The sequence below is a fragment of the Vulpes lagopus genome, chromosome 2, assembly GCF_018345385.1.
Source record: "Vulpes lagopus strain Blue_001 chromosome 2, ASM1834538v1, whole genome shotgun sequence".
Lineage (NCBI taxonomy): Eukaryota > Metazoa > Chordata > Mammalia > Carnivora > Canidae > Vulpes > Vulpes lagopus.
Window position 1 is genome coordinate 31011581 of NC_054825.1, and position 14799 is coordinate 31026379.

The following is a 14799-nucleotide window of genomic DNA, read 5'->3' on the forward strand; positions in this document are numbered from 1 at the left end:
TGGTGTGCCTAACCTTTGAAGAAATAGGTTGCTGAGGAAAAACTATCCTTAACCTAATTAACTGCTCCAAAGTTGCCAGGCAAAAATTTATGCTTTGGGAATATCTGGACCTACTTCTCTTCAACTCTTAGTATCCATCTGAAATCATTGGCCTCAATTTAATGCTCCAAGTTTTACTTTATTTTATACAAAAATTCCAATGACTTTTTGCTTATTTTTGGTTAAGCATTTAGAAGGGCCTGACCACCTTTCTCAGCAGATTAGATTAGATGGGTGTGTGTGGCATGGATTTTGTTTTTACACCGAGAGTAACTTTAATTTGGTCAAAAGTCAAAATTAAATTTTATGGGCTTTATTTATCAGTTATTCTTGCAAAAATTGTAGGAAATAAATACTATGAATTTCACTACTATAATTTGAAAAGCCCATCTCAAAAAAAAGCTTAGATGCTCTTCAAGGAGTGCTTATATAAACATGATCTGAAAAGTCCTGAATTGTGTGCTAAACAACCATGAAAATCAGCGAAATATCAGGAAAAGTTAAAAAGGGGATAGAATGCAGGATGCCAAAAAAAGGAGAAGGAGAAGGAGAAGGAGAAGGAGAAGAAGAAGAAGAAGAACTGAAAGCAACAAATTAAATAAAAACTAAAATACAACCCCTCTCCCCTTGTACTAGTACCTGGATTAGTTAAAAAAGAAATTCTGAGCTTGATTGCTAATTGGATTATCATTAGATGTCAAATGCAACCTAAATCATATTAGGTTGCCTTGGGTTTTTTTTTTTTTTTTCCTCACCACAAACATGGATCCTTCATTCATGTGGATATTTGGGCAGACTACTGAGGCTGTAAAATCTAGATACCACTTTTGCAGTATTGTAATTACTTAAACACACTTTCCTCACTTCTCCCTTTCCCCAATAAACAGATTTTGAATATATTAAACTAGTTGCTGCAATGACATCCAGTTGTTAGTTAGCACATGATCAATCTGTAAAAGGTTTTAAGAATACAAAGAAACTGTTAAAATGAGGCATCCTCTATTGTTTTATGTAATGTACCCTGACTGCTCCTGAGTAAGAACGGAGCTCGTCCTCCATGAGATAAGGCTATATCCTCACTTGTTGGTGAGACCAAATTCTACCCTTAGAAAATCCCAAAGAAAATTACAGCAAAGGTAGTGTTACAAAGGAATTAACCGAAGCATTTCTGAAGGTAGTGTGTGCACATTTTCCACCTCCTTTCCCTCTGGGTGAGCACTAAACAGATTGCTGATTTGTTAAGTAAATTTAATAGTGAGAACAAAATCATAAAATGTAAATTGACCTAAATAATTACACTGAATAACCAAATTTCTAAAATTCGAAGGTTCATTGTTCTTAGGATATTTTTCTTTAATCTTTCAATTAGTTGAAATGCAGAAGAGAAACATGAATGATTTTATAAGATGGCTTTCTAATTTGTAATGATAAAGCTCCCAGTTTGACAGAGGTGGTTTCTAAAAGGGGGCTTTTTTATCTTTTTTTTTTTTTAAATAAAGGCAAATATAACTTAAGAGGAAAAAAAAAGAAAGAAAGAAAAGAAAAGAAAAGAAAAGAAAAGAAAAGAAAGAAAGAAAGAAAGAAAGAAAGAAAAGAAAGAAAAGAAAGAAAAGAAAGAAAAGAAAGAAAAGAAAGAAAGAAAGAAAGAAAGAAAGAAAGAAAGAAAGAAAGAAAGAAAGAAAGAAAAAGAAAAGCATGCAGGCTCTACAGGCAAGGAGTCCACTTCCATGTATCTGTTCTCTGTGAGGTAACTCAATTCTCTTTTGTAGAGAAACATGCAAAAAGGCCAAACAATATCCCGAGCCATACTGCACATGAAAATTTTAAAATATGCAACATTCAGAATGCACCTTTCACCTCTGTACACACAAGTCAATGCAAAATCTGCAAAGAAACAAGTGTCACAGTAAATGAAGTCAGGTGCAAGCAATGATAGCTGAACAATGCAGTAGTGCTCACCCAGTTTGTACAGTAATTGGCACTCTACAGTATTCCTACTCATTTTTTGATTCATTTGCACTTTGTGCTGCCTCTCCCTGGGGATCTAATTCAATCTTTACAGAAACATCTGGCCCCTCCGACCTCATTAATTTCATCTTTTTCTTTGGAGGGTTTTTCAAAGTGCCCAGCCTCTCCTTTACTTTGTACTCCAGTGTACTGTGGGGAATCCCATAAATACTCTGAGCTTTGGAAACACTCATTTTTCCACTCATAACCACTGAGATTGCTTCCTCCAGTATCTCACTGTTGTACTGTCTGTAACGCCCTCTTTTCTTCCGAGGCTGCTTGGAGCCAGGGTCTCCTTCTTGATCCGATGTGGGATATGGCTGTCCAGAGGTAGACTGCTCAGCATCTGAGCCCCAAGAATCGGGTCCAGCATCTAACATGCTTTTTCTATTTTGTTTTGGAAGAATAGCCCTTAACTTTTTACTAAGCGCGCTCTCCGTTTGTGAACCCATTACCAAAGAGCTATAGCTGTACTGATCACCAGTGCGAGACTCCCAAGAAAGATCCATTCCTCGAACTTGTGGTATCTTTAAATCTACAGGAGATGCATGGCTCCCATCCTTTTTTCCATCTTGTTTTGCTTGAAGTGCCATTTTTGGAAAGGCAGAGTTTTCTGCAAGAAAAGGAAGGTCACTGATGTTGCTGAGTGCACCATTTCCCCTGAACTTCATACGGCTGAGGTTGAACTCATAATGTGGTTTTGCCCAAGAGGCTTCCCTGGATAATATTAAGTGTTGTCCATGATTCTGTAATCCAGATGGCCCAAGGCTGGCAGCTGTGGACAATTGGTTTCTGCTCAGTAGCTCTTCACTAATCTGCAGGGATCGAGCCAATGGAACTTTGAGTGATGTGGAGTGTCCAAAACCTTCCCTGGTTCCATCCTGTAAGCTTCTTGGAGGTACCCCATCACCACTCCGAAGTCCGTCTGGGCGGTACTGGCTGGGTCTCCCAGGTCGCCTAATTGGATGGAAGGAAACTGATGTGAGCAGGACTTGCACAGGTAGGGAGGGATGGGTGAGGGGACCACTCCTTTATTAGAAGGCCTTGCTTGGGTAACATCACTTTGTGTTATTTATTTATTTTTCTCTAAAATTAAAAAAAAAAAATGGTCTCGGCAGTTAGTTTTAAAACTTGTTCACAAAAAAAGAAAAAGGAAAAAAGAAAAAAAAAACAGTAGCTTTTTGGGCAAAGAAAAATTAAACCTGTCAGCTGGTCTCTGGTTGGGTTCACAAATTTTCGGAGAAAAAGTTTCGCGCAACTGTCTGAAAATAGCACCTTAAATTATTAATTACAAAGTAATCATCAAGTCTCCATAGATCTACACAGAATTGTGTTACCAATGTGACGTTACCACTAAACAAGTACAGTAATAAAAGAGTAAGCCAAATTATTTATTTTAATGCAACATATTCAACATTCATGACAACCAGCTATAAAACTGGAACCATTTACAGTGGTGGAACCCATATATAATTGCTCATTTATCCCACAAACAAGCTGATGTTCATTATCAAAAACCAAACAAGTTCAAATAACATTTCTTATTTTGCTTGGGAAAAAAAGATGGCTACCAGCCCCAAGGGTGGGAACCCAAACCAAAACACCCATTGCATTATAACTTACCACTTCTTCATTTTAAAAACTATTAGCTGCAGACACATGAGTACCACTAATTTTCCATTTGAAATAATTCAATCTTTAAAGAAACTGCCCTTTATTTTCCCCAAACTTTGTTTCTTAAATTCTACTCAAAATACTGTCAAAGGTATATAAACAATTTGTAGTAGTTCTTTAGTTAGAAGTGTCTCTTCTTAAAGTATCAAACGTCAATTTTGAAATTTTAAGTGGATAGCTTTCAAATAATGTTTAAAAAGTCAACTACTAACACAAAGCTAATTCGTAAGGTTTCCATTTTCACAATAAAGATTATCAAAGATAAAACTGGCAACTGGGAAAGCATGCCAGGGGAATAATTACATTTAGTAGGCACAAAATGAAACTCTGAAGAAATAATGATAAACCAACTATGTTCTCCAAAAGTCTACTCTGTGCTGTTATCAGTAAAAAACATAATAAATATAACGAATAATATTCAACTAAAAGATGGGCAGGCTTGTCGGTGCTTTTGTCGTCCAGAAAATGATACCACATAAAAAACACTTTCTTTCCATTCAAAGGGATAAACACAGCAACTTCAACCATATCATACATGGACTTGGTGGCCAAGTTTAAAGGAAATTGTAAGCAAGGGACTCATTTATGCAAACCACACTTAGGCTTCTCCTACATGTGTCCTTAAATTACACAATTCAAGTTTTCTGATATATAAATGGGACCCAATGACTTGGGACCACAGTAACTTGTATCTAATATAAACTATAGTGAAAAGGGGCTTAAGGAAAAAGATTAGTAAATTATGCAAACTGCATTAAATCAATGTTACTTTTAGACTGAATAAAGGAGAGAAAAAGGAAAATGATGGAATTTTAGAGAAAATAAAGGCAGCATTTTAGAAGTCAGTAAAGGAATCTTTCAATCTGAAGGAAACTAAAAGTTGAAAAAGGTTAGTCTATTTAGTATGTACTTATTCCTTTAACATCTAAACAACTTCCTTCTGTTGGTATTCTAAAAGTTAAATAAACCTACATATTAACTAATTTAACTTGCCAAAGTTACTTTTCATATATGAAGCTGATTTTTGGTTACAACACAATTTTATGGAAATTCTTCCCAAATACGGTATTTAAATGTCTTTATTGATACCTGACTTTTCTAAATTGTTTCTATGTACATGTAAAGAGAGAATTAAGACAATTCTTAACACTATAAAATTAGGTGGTCAGAAAATTCACTTAATCTGCTAAGAGTTATCAAAGCTGAGCATGTAATAATGTCTTGGTAGCATAAGATGGTTATCCCAACATCTACAGTCTTAACCACTTAAAAAACAAAAAATACATACAATTACATTTTCTGAACTGCCACACAGAGTTAAAACTGCAGTTCAAATCAACAAATGAAACAAAACCAAAAACAAACAAGAAAAAAATGAACAGCCCCCACATACCAGCACACTCCATTAGAAATACCAAGTTAAGTACTGGAGCCCAACTTTCATTCAACAACTTCATCACACATAATACTGCTTTTACATCTGAACTCTGGAATTATTTAGGTTGGGTTTCCCACTCCCAAACACTCAACAACAAAAAGTCCAAAGACATTCTTGCCGTATTTTCATTCATTCACTGTATGTACTAAACTGGCAAAACTTATCTACACTAGTCAATTCTGGAGTTCACAGATTGTGCTTTTACTGGAGTGGTGGACTAAGTAATTTACTAAAGGCCCACTTATAAGACAGTTACTCTGAAGACTTAATTTTTAAAACATATAAAGGAGACTGCACCAATCTTTGATGAACTGTCCCCTATAAAACTGTGGAAGGCTACAAATATTTTCCCTTACCCGTTCCCTTGAGTACTGGAGCAACCTGGAGAATGGCTCAGGGAAGTGCTGCCAGCACATGGACTTTTCTTAGTGGAGAGATCAAGTACACCGTCTGTAGAGACACAAACACCTGAAAATATTAAAAACTAGGAACAAATGTGAACTGAATAGACTAAAAATGACAAAGCAATATAGGCCTAATCAACCAAGCAGATTCACCAGCCATATATGAGTTATGAAGTCAATTTGTTAATAGAATCAGGATTATTTTCCTTCCTAAAGTGATATACACTTAACCAAAGCTTGTTATAGCTATTATCTCCAAGAGTTAAGTATTTTATTAATAGGGCAAAAGAAAAGGTATGGCATATCACTGAAGATGTTAGGATATAGTGAGATATTAGAAGTTGCAGTTTACACAGTATGAAGTTTTGCAATAGAACTACAGACTCCATTTTCCAAATTTATCTTTATCAAAGCATGTGAGTTTTTAATGCCACATCATACAAATTTAAAACCAAATTCCTCAAGAGCTAAGTCTACCTGAAACATTCAAAGTACACAAAAGTTGGATTTAGGAAATTTATATAACAAATCATTTTTAAATATGTTTATATGGTTAAATTACATGTATATAAAAGATAGTCTGTAAGATGAATCAGATGCTATTTATAAATTTCATATGTCCTAAGTACTCCTCAGACACATCTGCAAAAAACTGTGTATTTGGATTCAGTCTTTTAGAAATAAATCTGCAAAGTTTCAAAATTCCCTTCATGGTATCTATAAAGGCAGGGTTTTTCAATTAAGCTATTATAGGGACTCCTGGATGGCTCAGCGGTTGAGTGTCTGCCTTCAGCTCAGGGCGTGATCCTGCAGTCCCAGGATCGAGTCCTGCATCGGGCTCCCCATAGGGAGCCTGCTCCTCCCTCTGCCTGTGTCTCTGCCTCTCTCTCTATCTCTGTGTCTCTTATGAATAAATAAATATTTTTAAAAATTAATAAGCTATTACAAACTGGTCAGCAAAGTTTAAGGAAAGAAAGAAGAATGAAACAGTCTTGATACTGAAGACAGCCTAGACGTTTAGCCATTTTATTTATTTATTTATTTTTATTTATTTATTTATTTTTTTTACTGAAGCTGGACCAAATAACAAATTTGTTCTATTAGAACATAAAATTAGAAGACCTTCTTTTCCCACAAAGACTTTTTTCCCCTCATAGACATATCTAGAAATGCAAACTGATCATCTGGACAATTTTTAAAGCTGTCATTCTGTTCAAACTTAACAGAGCAAGCTGATATGCAATGCCTCTGGTTTTCAGTTGGTCAACAGACAGGATTTTTCTATCTAGTTATCCCCAATCTAGAACCTACATAGGACTTGTAGACTTTTCTCTGAAGACATTGTCACTCCTGGTTTCAGGCTGTTAGAAATAAATATGTGATTGAGTTTATAAATGAAAATCCCACACTCATGCAGAATAAGTGCTGTCCTTGAGTCACTAATATTTCTAAAAATATAACTGTAATCATATAGAACCAAGTGTCCTATTAGACACCTTAACCCAATTAGATATCTAACAAGCAAATACACTGCTTAAAATATTTCCAACCAGAGACACTATTATTTAAAGATTCCAAGTCTGTCTAATCAAACAGGCAATATATTTTAAGTCTACTTAAATATACTAAATATACAGTGATTCACTGAAAATACCTGAAAATTCATTTGGGAAATATCATTTTAAAAATTGTTTCACTTAAAGCCTATACACTATAATCCCATCATTTAGCTCAAAGTTCTCTTAACAAAAACATACCATCAGTACAACATATTTCTTAAGCACAGCACCAACTAGAAGTCAGATTAGACTACGCGGTATCTTTATATGCTAATCTCCATTATTAATACTTTAAAAAACAACCTCTATGCTGTCATTCTCCTACTGTAAACCTGAAGTTTTTAATACAGTATTTAGAGCAAAGAGATTAAGGAAAGATACCAATCTTTGGTAGAGATAATCCTCAATAAAAAGAAAAAGCACAGAAAAGCACAATTTTGTTTTGGGTAACCAAAAGTAAAAGTACACTGATCAATGTGAGCATATGTTAGGAAACCTCTCAGAATTCTGAGATTGAGACTATTCATTACCAGAAACAGGAAAAAAAGCAAGAATTACTATTCAAAACTACATTTTTAATAAACTAAAAGCCAGTCTAACTGTAAATCCCTCTTAAATTAGTTAAAATAAGCAAAAGAAAGTCCTTTGAAAGAGGTTCTTTTACGAATTTAACTTTTTGCAAAATGAACATGTATTTCTCACCAATAAATCTACACATCTCACAGCTTTCTGCTCCTCTTATGAGCTCTCTATGACAAGGAACTCTCAGTAGAATAAACATCTCCAATTTACAATCTGTATTGGGTCAAACAATGGCAGGATTGAATGCTCACTTCATCTTTGTGAAATTAAAGGTAAAATGAGATCACAAAGCAACAAAAATATTTAATCTGAGTCAACTCTTCATAAATTCAAGAAATATGTGCTAAGCATAACTAACAACCTCCTAACATTTTCCCTTAATTAGGATCCTCACCAACAAATTAAAATTACCTTTTGAAGCTATTCTAAGGTTAGTTTATAATACAGCACATACATGTGTGGATGTGTTTGTGTATTAATAAAATACTGAATATACTGAACCACCAATGGTCTAATGTCTTCCTCATTATATCTAATCCTAGGAGTTTCTTTTTAAAGATACAAACAATACAAATTCTTTCTTGACTTATAATTTCATTTGTAGAGTATAACTTCTATCTAACAAGACATTTTTATTTCTCAGGTGCTAATCCTGGAACACTGATGGATAGGGGGAAAGCTTTTTCAAAGGGGTTTTAAAAACAATGAATATAGCAAAGCTTTGTAAAGTATAAAATACTTATATAAATATCAAGTAACTTAAAGATCAGTAACAACTGTAACCACCTAACTTTCCTGGGTGGTAAATTAATCTAATGGTGACTATGAACTATTGATACATAAGGTAGCCATTTCATCTGTACTTCTCTATCACTGCAGAGTCAGGAATAATTTAAGAATCACATTAGTCTTTATCCTATTATTGTTACTGGTGCCCTATTTGCCAATAATTTTTTTTCTCCAAATTATTCTGATTGGACAGAGGAGACCTTAACATCAAACCATACCTTGTTCGCTAGGTTCTGACTGAGACTTTCTGACAGTAAGGTCCAGAGGTGAGTCTTGGTCAGCCATGAGAAGTTTGCTGAGCACAGGGTTCTGAGTAGTTGCAGCCGTGGGAGAGGTGGTGACTGGAGATGCTTTCGGCAGGCTTTGGTTCTTTGTGCTATTGGGCTGGCTGGGGTCCTGAGTAGAGCTATTTTTTGAGGTATATTCAGCAGCAAATTGTTGGATCATTCGCTGCATGATCTCACGGGCCACTAGGGGAATATTGGGGTCGGAGACCCGGGGACTGTCTGTAAACAAAGATTTATTTACTTTTAAATTGGGACAATGTACTAAAAAAAAAAAAAAAAAAAAAGACAGCTTTCAAGCAAACATAAAATTTCATTTTATTTTTTTCCTTACAATGCAATATCCTAAAAGTAGTATTCCATCTCAGAATTACATTTTTAATCTCTAAGCCTGAGTTGAAGTTTAAAAAAAAATTTTTTTCATGAAATCATTTATAAATACCACCCCCCTCAATATTATGGAATTAAATAAAGGGATAACAAATAGTATATCTTATGGGCAAGAATCACTTACCTGATACAGAATACATAAAACCCTTCTTTTATGAAATAATTACTCCTCTGTTTACCACTTATAGATCATATCTGGTTTCTCCTAGACCTTTCCTCATTTATCTCTTCCTAAATTGTTGAAGGATGGATTACTTAGTTCATGAGTGCTTAATTTACCTTCTGTTAAAGGCTGAAAGCATATCAAAATTATAAAAGATATTTAATATAAGATCCATGATAGACTGAGGCAATAGCCTCCCATTTTCAGGCTCATTAGAATTACTTTGAGGGCTTGTAAAAACAGATTGCTGTGTCCCAAACCCAGAGTCACTCATTCAGCAGTTTTAGGGTGAGTTCAAGGACTATCATTTCTATTAAGTTTCTAGATGGAACTGGACAAGGCACAATTTTAGAACCCCTAGGCTAGGAGTTTAAATGCCAAAAATCAAAAGCTTAAGTCCATGTATTTTCCATGAGTTCTTTAAATACACTCTACCAATCATTAAACAGCTAGGGAAGTAATGAACACTTATCAATTTTGAATCATTGTTAATTTTAAAACATATGAATTCATTAACTCATAGAACTTTCAGCACTGGAAGGGATCTTGAAGGTCAAATGGGGAAAATGTTTGGTATAACTATATCATCACATCTCTACTGTTACCATACTCTCTGGGAGACTAAGTTTCTCAAGAGCAAAGATTATGTTCGTTTACCTCTGTACACTCAGCACCTAATCTTGCTTGGTATAAAGTATTCATTCATATTAGTTGACTAATAAATGGGTCAGTTAAATCAATTAATCATCTTCAAATAGTTGTTTTTCTTTAGACAAATGAGCTTAATGTATCTAAAGAATAAGTGGCCTCGGGACACCCGGGTGGCTCAGTGGTCTAGTGCCTGCCTTCAGCCTGGAGCGTGATCCTGGAGTCCTGGGATCGAGTCCCACATCGGGCTCCCTGCATGGAGCCTGCTTCTCCCTCTGCTTGTGTCTCTGCCTCTCTCTCTGTGTGTCTCTAATGAATAAATAAAATCTTAAAAAAAAAAAAAAAAGAATATAAGTGGCCTCTTCAAATCTGTATAGATCCCTGATTAAAACTCTCCCCCTGGGCAGCCCTGGTGGCGCAGCGGTTTAGCGCCGCCTGCAGCCTGGGGTGTGGTCCTGGAGACAGGGGATCGAGTCCCACATCGGGCTCCCTGCATGGAGCCTGCTTCTCTCTCCGCCTGTGTCTCTGCCTCTCTCTTCGCTCTCTCTGAATGAATGAATAAATAAATCTTTAAAAAAAAAAAAAAAAAAAAACTCTCCCCCTGATCTTAATGTTTCACCGGTGACCTTTACTTCCCACAATACTTCAGAGGTTTTGGAAGACAGTTCTCAGAAACCTGAGTTTCCTTGGTTTTTTAAAGATTAACTATAGAAGGTAAATTACTTTATCCTTAATACAGTTGGAGCTGGAAGGGAATTAGGTTGATTTATAAATTTAGAGAAAAACTGAGTCATTACACAATTAAAATCTAAAATCTCCACAACACACACACATCATCATCATCATCATCATCATCATCATCAACACCTCATGGGACCCCTAAGAATATTTTTTTTCCCTGAAAGACAACATTCAATACTAGAAGATAGTCTAAAGTCAGAATATTTAATTCTTTGAAGTTTAATAAGTTTTGCTCTATCGATTGTTATATTTCTGTTCTACTAAAAAGTATTTCTAACCTCACATTTCTTCTCTATAAAGAGTATGCTAGATGGTTAAAAAAATTAAGGTGTTTAATTAGGTAAGGTTCAGAAATTATTACAATCACTGACAAGTTCCTCAAATGTTTTAATAAACATTTCAGCCACACTGCTTTTTTTAAGTCTCTCTACCCACTGAATATTCTTATTAATATTCATTTAACTTTCCACTTAAGATCCATCCTCCAAATGAGAGACTATATAATTTCAAGTTTTAATGTATCAGTGTATCTTCTTATCCACAGCAACACATAAAGATACAAGTTTCCAAACAGGAAGTGAAATGAATTTATGAGATCTCTGTGTTTAATTAGATTCCTAAATATAATTAAAGGGATTTGTGAAGAGCCAGAGATTTTAGGATAAAGACTATAAATTGCTACCTCTGAGCTTTAAATGCCTGCAGTCTATCTTGCCTCTTTTTTGAATAAAGAACAATCATAAAACAATTCATATTCATTCATATATTAATGGCATCTGTGCCTTTTAAATTTCTGCATCTTTTGAAAGGTTTCCTGAACACATTTCATTCTTTCACTTACTTAAAACTTAACTTCTATAAACCATGCCTTGGGGGACATTCACAATAGAGTCAAATAAAAACAAAAAATCCAATCAAAATTAAAACTACAGGAAAACATGTAAATGGTACATCACCAGCCACTTGGGTGTTTTAAAAATGCAAATCTGGGGCTCCTGGGTGCCTCAATCATCTGATTATCTGACTCGGTTTCAGCTCAGGCTGTGATCTCAGGGTCATGGGATTGAGCCTTGTGTGAGGCTCCATGCTCAGCGTTGAGTCGGCTTGGGATTCTCTCCTCCTTTTCTCTCTCCGAGTGCCCCCTTCCCCATCCTCCCCACTCTCACGCATTTTCTTTCAAATAAAATAAAATCTTAATAAAATAAAATAAATATGCAAATCTAACTTTCAGAAAAGGGTCAAATCTTCTAACACAAGTGAATAGTCAAGCTTAAAAAGTATAATAATGACACAGTTGTAGAAGGTATACTGTTCCTAAGCTGAAATTCATTATAGAGTCCATACCACAAAGCCTACTTTTATTGCAACTATGTTCCTACTTAGTTTATAGAACCTTTTCATATGCAATTATTTAAAACACACAATTTGCAGGGCTCCTGGGTGGCTCTGTCAGTTAAGTGCCCGACTCTTAATTTTAGCTCTTGATCTCACTAATTTACGGGCATGAAGCCTGCTTAAGAATCTCTCTCTCCCTCTGCCCCCCTCCACCCTCTCTCTATAACAAAACATATATAATTTGTAATACTTAGAAACAAAGAACTAAATCCAATTTCTAAACTATTTATTTGAAAAAAAAATTCCCCTTCAGACTAAACTGCCTGTCATATCTCTGCATGACATTTCTGATATAACCTGAAGAGCACTAATCTCTAAGACATTTTCATGAAGATTAATATATCTAAAAATAACAAATATTAATACATAAAACGAGGAAAGAACTTCCAATACCAAAGCAATAGCTCTTTTTGTGAACATCATATGCTAGTATACAAATATACAAACTCAAAAAGGATTCTCATCTCTTGAAGTCTACCCTAAGACTGATTTCAAGATTAAAATTCCCTCATGTGCCAAAAAGTTTAATGTTTAACTAAGAAAACTAGTAGGAACTTAAGTTGTTCCTCCATGACAAAGGGACAGGATTAGCAGAGAAGGCGGCTAGAATTCTCTTTAGGAATATGCTTATGATTGACTTTGTTAACTCCCTGTAAGCAAAGAGTAGATGACAAGTGATTTCTCCGTGTATATTAGGGAGAAGAGTTTCTCTTTTTAGATCATGAGGTTTGCGGCAGCATTAGACCTCATGACTCAGTACACGTCCTAAAGGAGAGGAATAGCAGAGGGGCTGTAAAGATGTTTTATTTTTTTAATAAACTGACAGAACTGATCATTTATACTTTAAATGTGAATTATTTTAATAAAACAATCAAATGTTTATAAAACTAACAAAGTCAATTATTATTCTAACATAATTTTAGAATTCAGAGTACCTTCAGGAGAAGATGAAGTGAACATGGGAGCTTAGTTGGGAGCTTTAGGTCAGAGATGCTAGAGGGTATTAAAAGAGAAGTGAGGATGTACTAAAAGATTTAATTTTGCATCGGGATCTGATGGAAGGAAAAAAAGTGCCACTGAAAACAATAATCTTCACTCTTTAATTTTATATAGTGCTTAACTTCATACTCCATTTTGAAAATACTGACCACATTAAGCAGAACATCAGCTGGTCTCCAACTGTAACCAACCAATTAGAATGCACTGATCAGACTTTCAACCAGTGTACAGGCAAAAATCACCCTTCAGACTTTGGAGGGAAGGAGGGAATTCCTAAAAGAATGAGAGGTGTAAACCAGACATATAAAGAAATATTTAAGAAAGCAGAATCACTGAGTCTTCTGAAGATTAAGAAATATTCAGGATTATGAGGCATTTGTAGGAAACATTTTTAGAACCTCTGTCTTGGATCTAGAGGGAAGACATAACCATGGAATACAAATCCATTCAGAAAGAATTTCTTAAAAGTAAAGACTTCACTAGAATGAATCTTGGAGGGAAGCTTTCTGAAGGTCTTGGTTGATGGCAGAGAAAAGAAATGAAAAACATGTTTACACAAGTTTCGAGGAGAAAGATAAATTGAAAAATATAAGCGGTGGAGCTATTAAATACCCAATATATGGGTAAGTTTTATTATATAAATGAATTTCTTTCTCCAATTTTAATAATTTAATGAAATTTTAGTGAAGAAATATTATATAAAATAATCTTGAAAAACAGTCAAAGAGGGATCCCTGGGTGGCGCAGTGGTTTGGTGCCTGCCTTTGGCCCAGGGCGCGATCCTGGAGACCCGGGATCGAATCCCACATCGGGCTCCCGGTGCATGGAGCCTGCTTCTCCCTCTGCCTATGTCTCTGCCTCTCTCTCTTTCTCTCTCTGTGACTATCATAAATAAATAAAAAAAAAAAAAAAAAAAAAAAAAAAGAAAAACAGTCAAAGAAAAAAATGCTTGCAAATCTAATTTTAAGATATAACCTTCATCTATTTTCCAAATGAATTTCAGGGAAGAATTTCTAAAATTTTATACAGTTGGTTTTCTGGTTATCTGTAATTAAAACCGCAACTATTTATGTAAGAATATTTGTCTGAGAAAATACCATACTGCTGATACCTTAGAATTTTCAGATGTTCATAATACTTTCAGGAACTATTTAATAAAAGTTACATTTCACCATACCTTCAGAATGAAAAGGAGGGAGAGGTTTGTCTTACCCTATTCCAAATTTAACTTGACCAAAGGAATATAAAGTATATTATCAATAAAGAAAAATATTTTAAAATAACTTTTTAAAAATGACATCAAAATTAAGGAAATCAGTATAAGACAAGCAGATGCTAAATGCCATTCTTCACTAGAACCAACCTTTTCTATAAAAGACTGCATTGAGGAACTCTTCTGCTTGTCTCTCGAATCGAATGATTTTTGCTTGCTCTTGTTTAAGCAGAGCTTCTTGCCCAGCTCCCGCAGCTGGTTCATCCAGACCGACTAAGTGTCCCTGTAAAAATATTTGGTGAAATATTTGCACAAAAATCCTTCCCCATTCATTATCAATAGTACAGATGCAAAATCAAAGACAAATATTAGTAACAAATAAGACAAATAAGTTTAATACAATTAAAATATTTTAAAACTTCAAATCAGAATAAAATTTTATCTCCACAAAATATAAAAGCAAAGTGAATGTAA

The 14799-nt window shown here is 34.8% G+C and overlaps 1 protein-coding gene across 12 annotated transcripts in view; it reads right to left on the minus strand.

Annotated features, from left to right (window-relative positions):
* Positions 1-14799, minus strand: part of LCOR (ligand dependent nuclear receptor corepressor) — a 149130-nt gene that overhangs the window by 33237 nt on the left and 101094 nt on the right. For 7 of the 12 annotated variants that reach the window (XM_041745458.1, XM_041745452.1, XM_041745450.1 and 4 more), the window contains 3 exons: positions 14476-14608; positions 8711-8998; positions 5515-5608 (listed from right to left, as the gene is read on the minus strand). In XM_041745458.1, coding sequence (XP_041601392.1) covers positions 5515-5608; positions 8711-8948 — 332 coding nt within the window. In that variant the 5' untranslated portion in view covers positions 8949-8998; positions 14476-14608. Of the gene's footprint in view, positions 1-1998; positions 3004-5514; positions 5609-8710; positions 8999-13261; positions 13801-14475; positions 14609-14799 lie in introns of those variants that run through there. The other 5 variants (XM_041745456.1, XM_041745454.1, XM_041745457.1 and 2 more) reach the window with 3 other exon arrangements.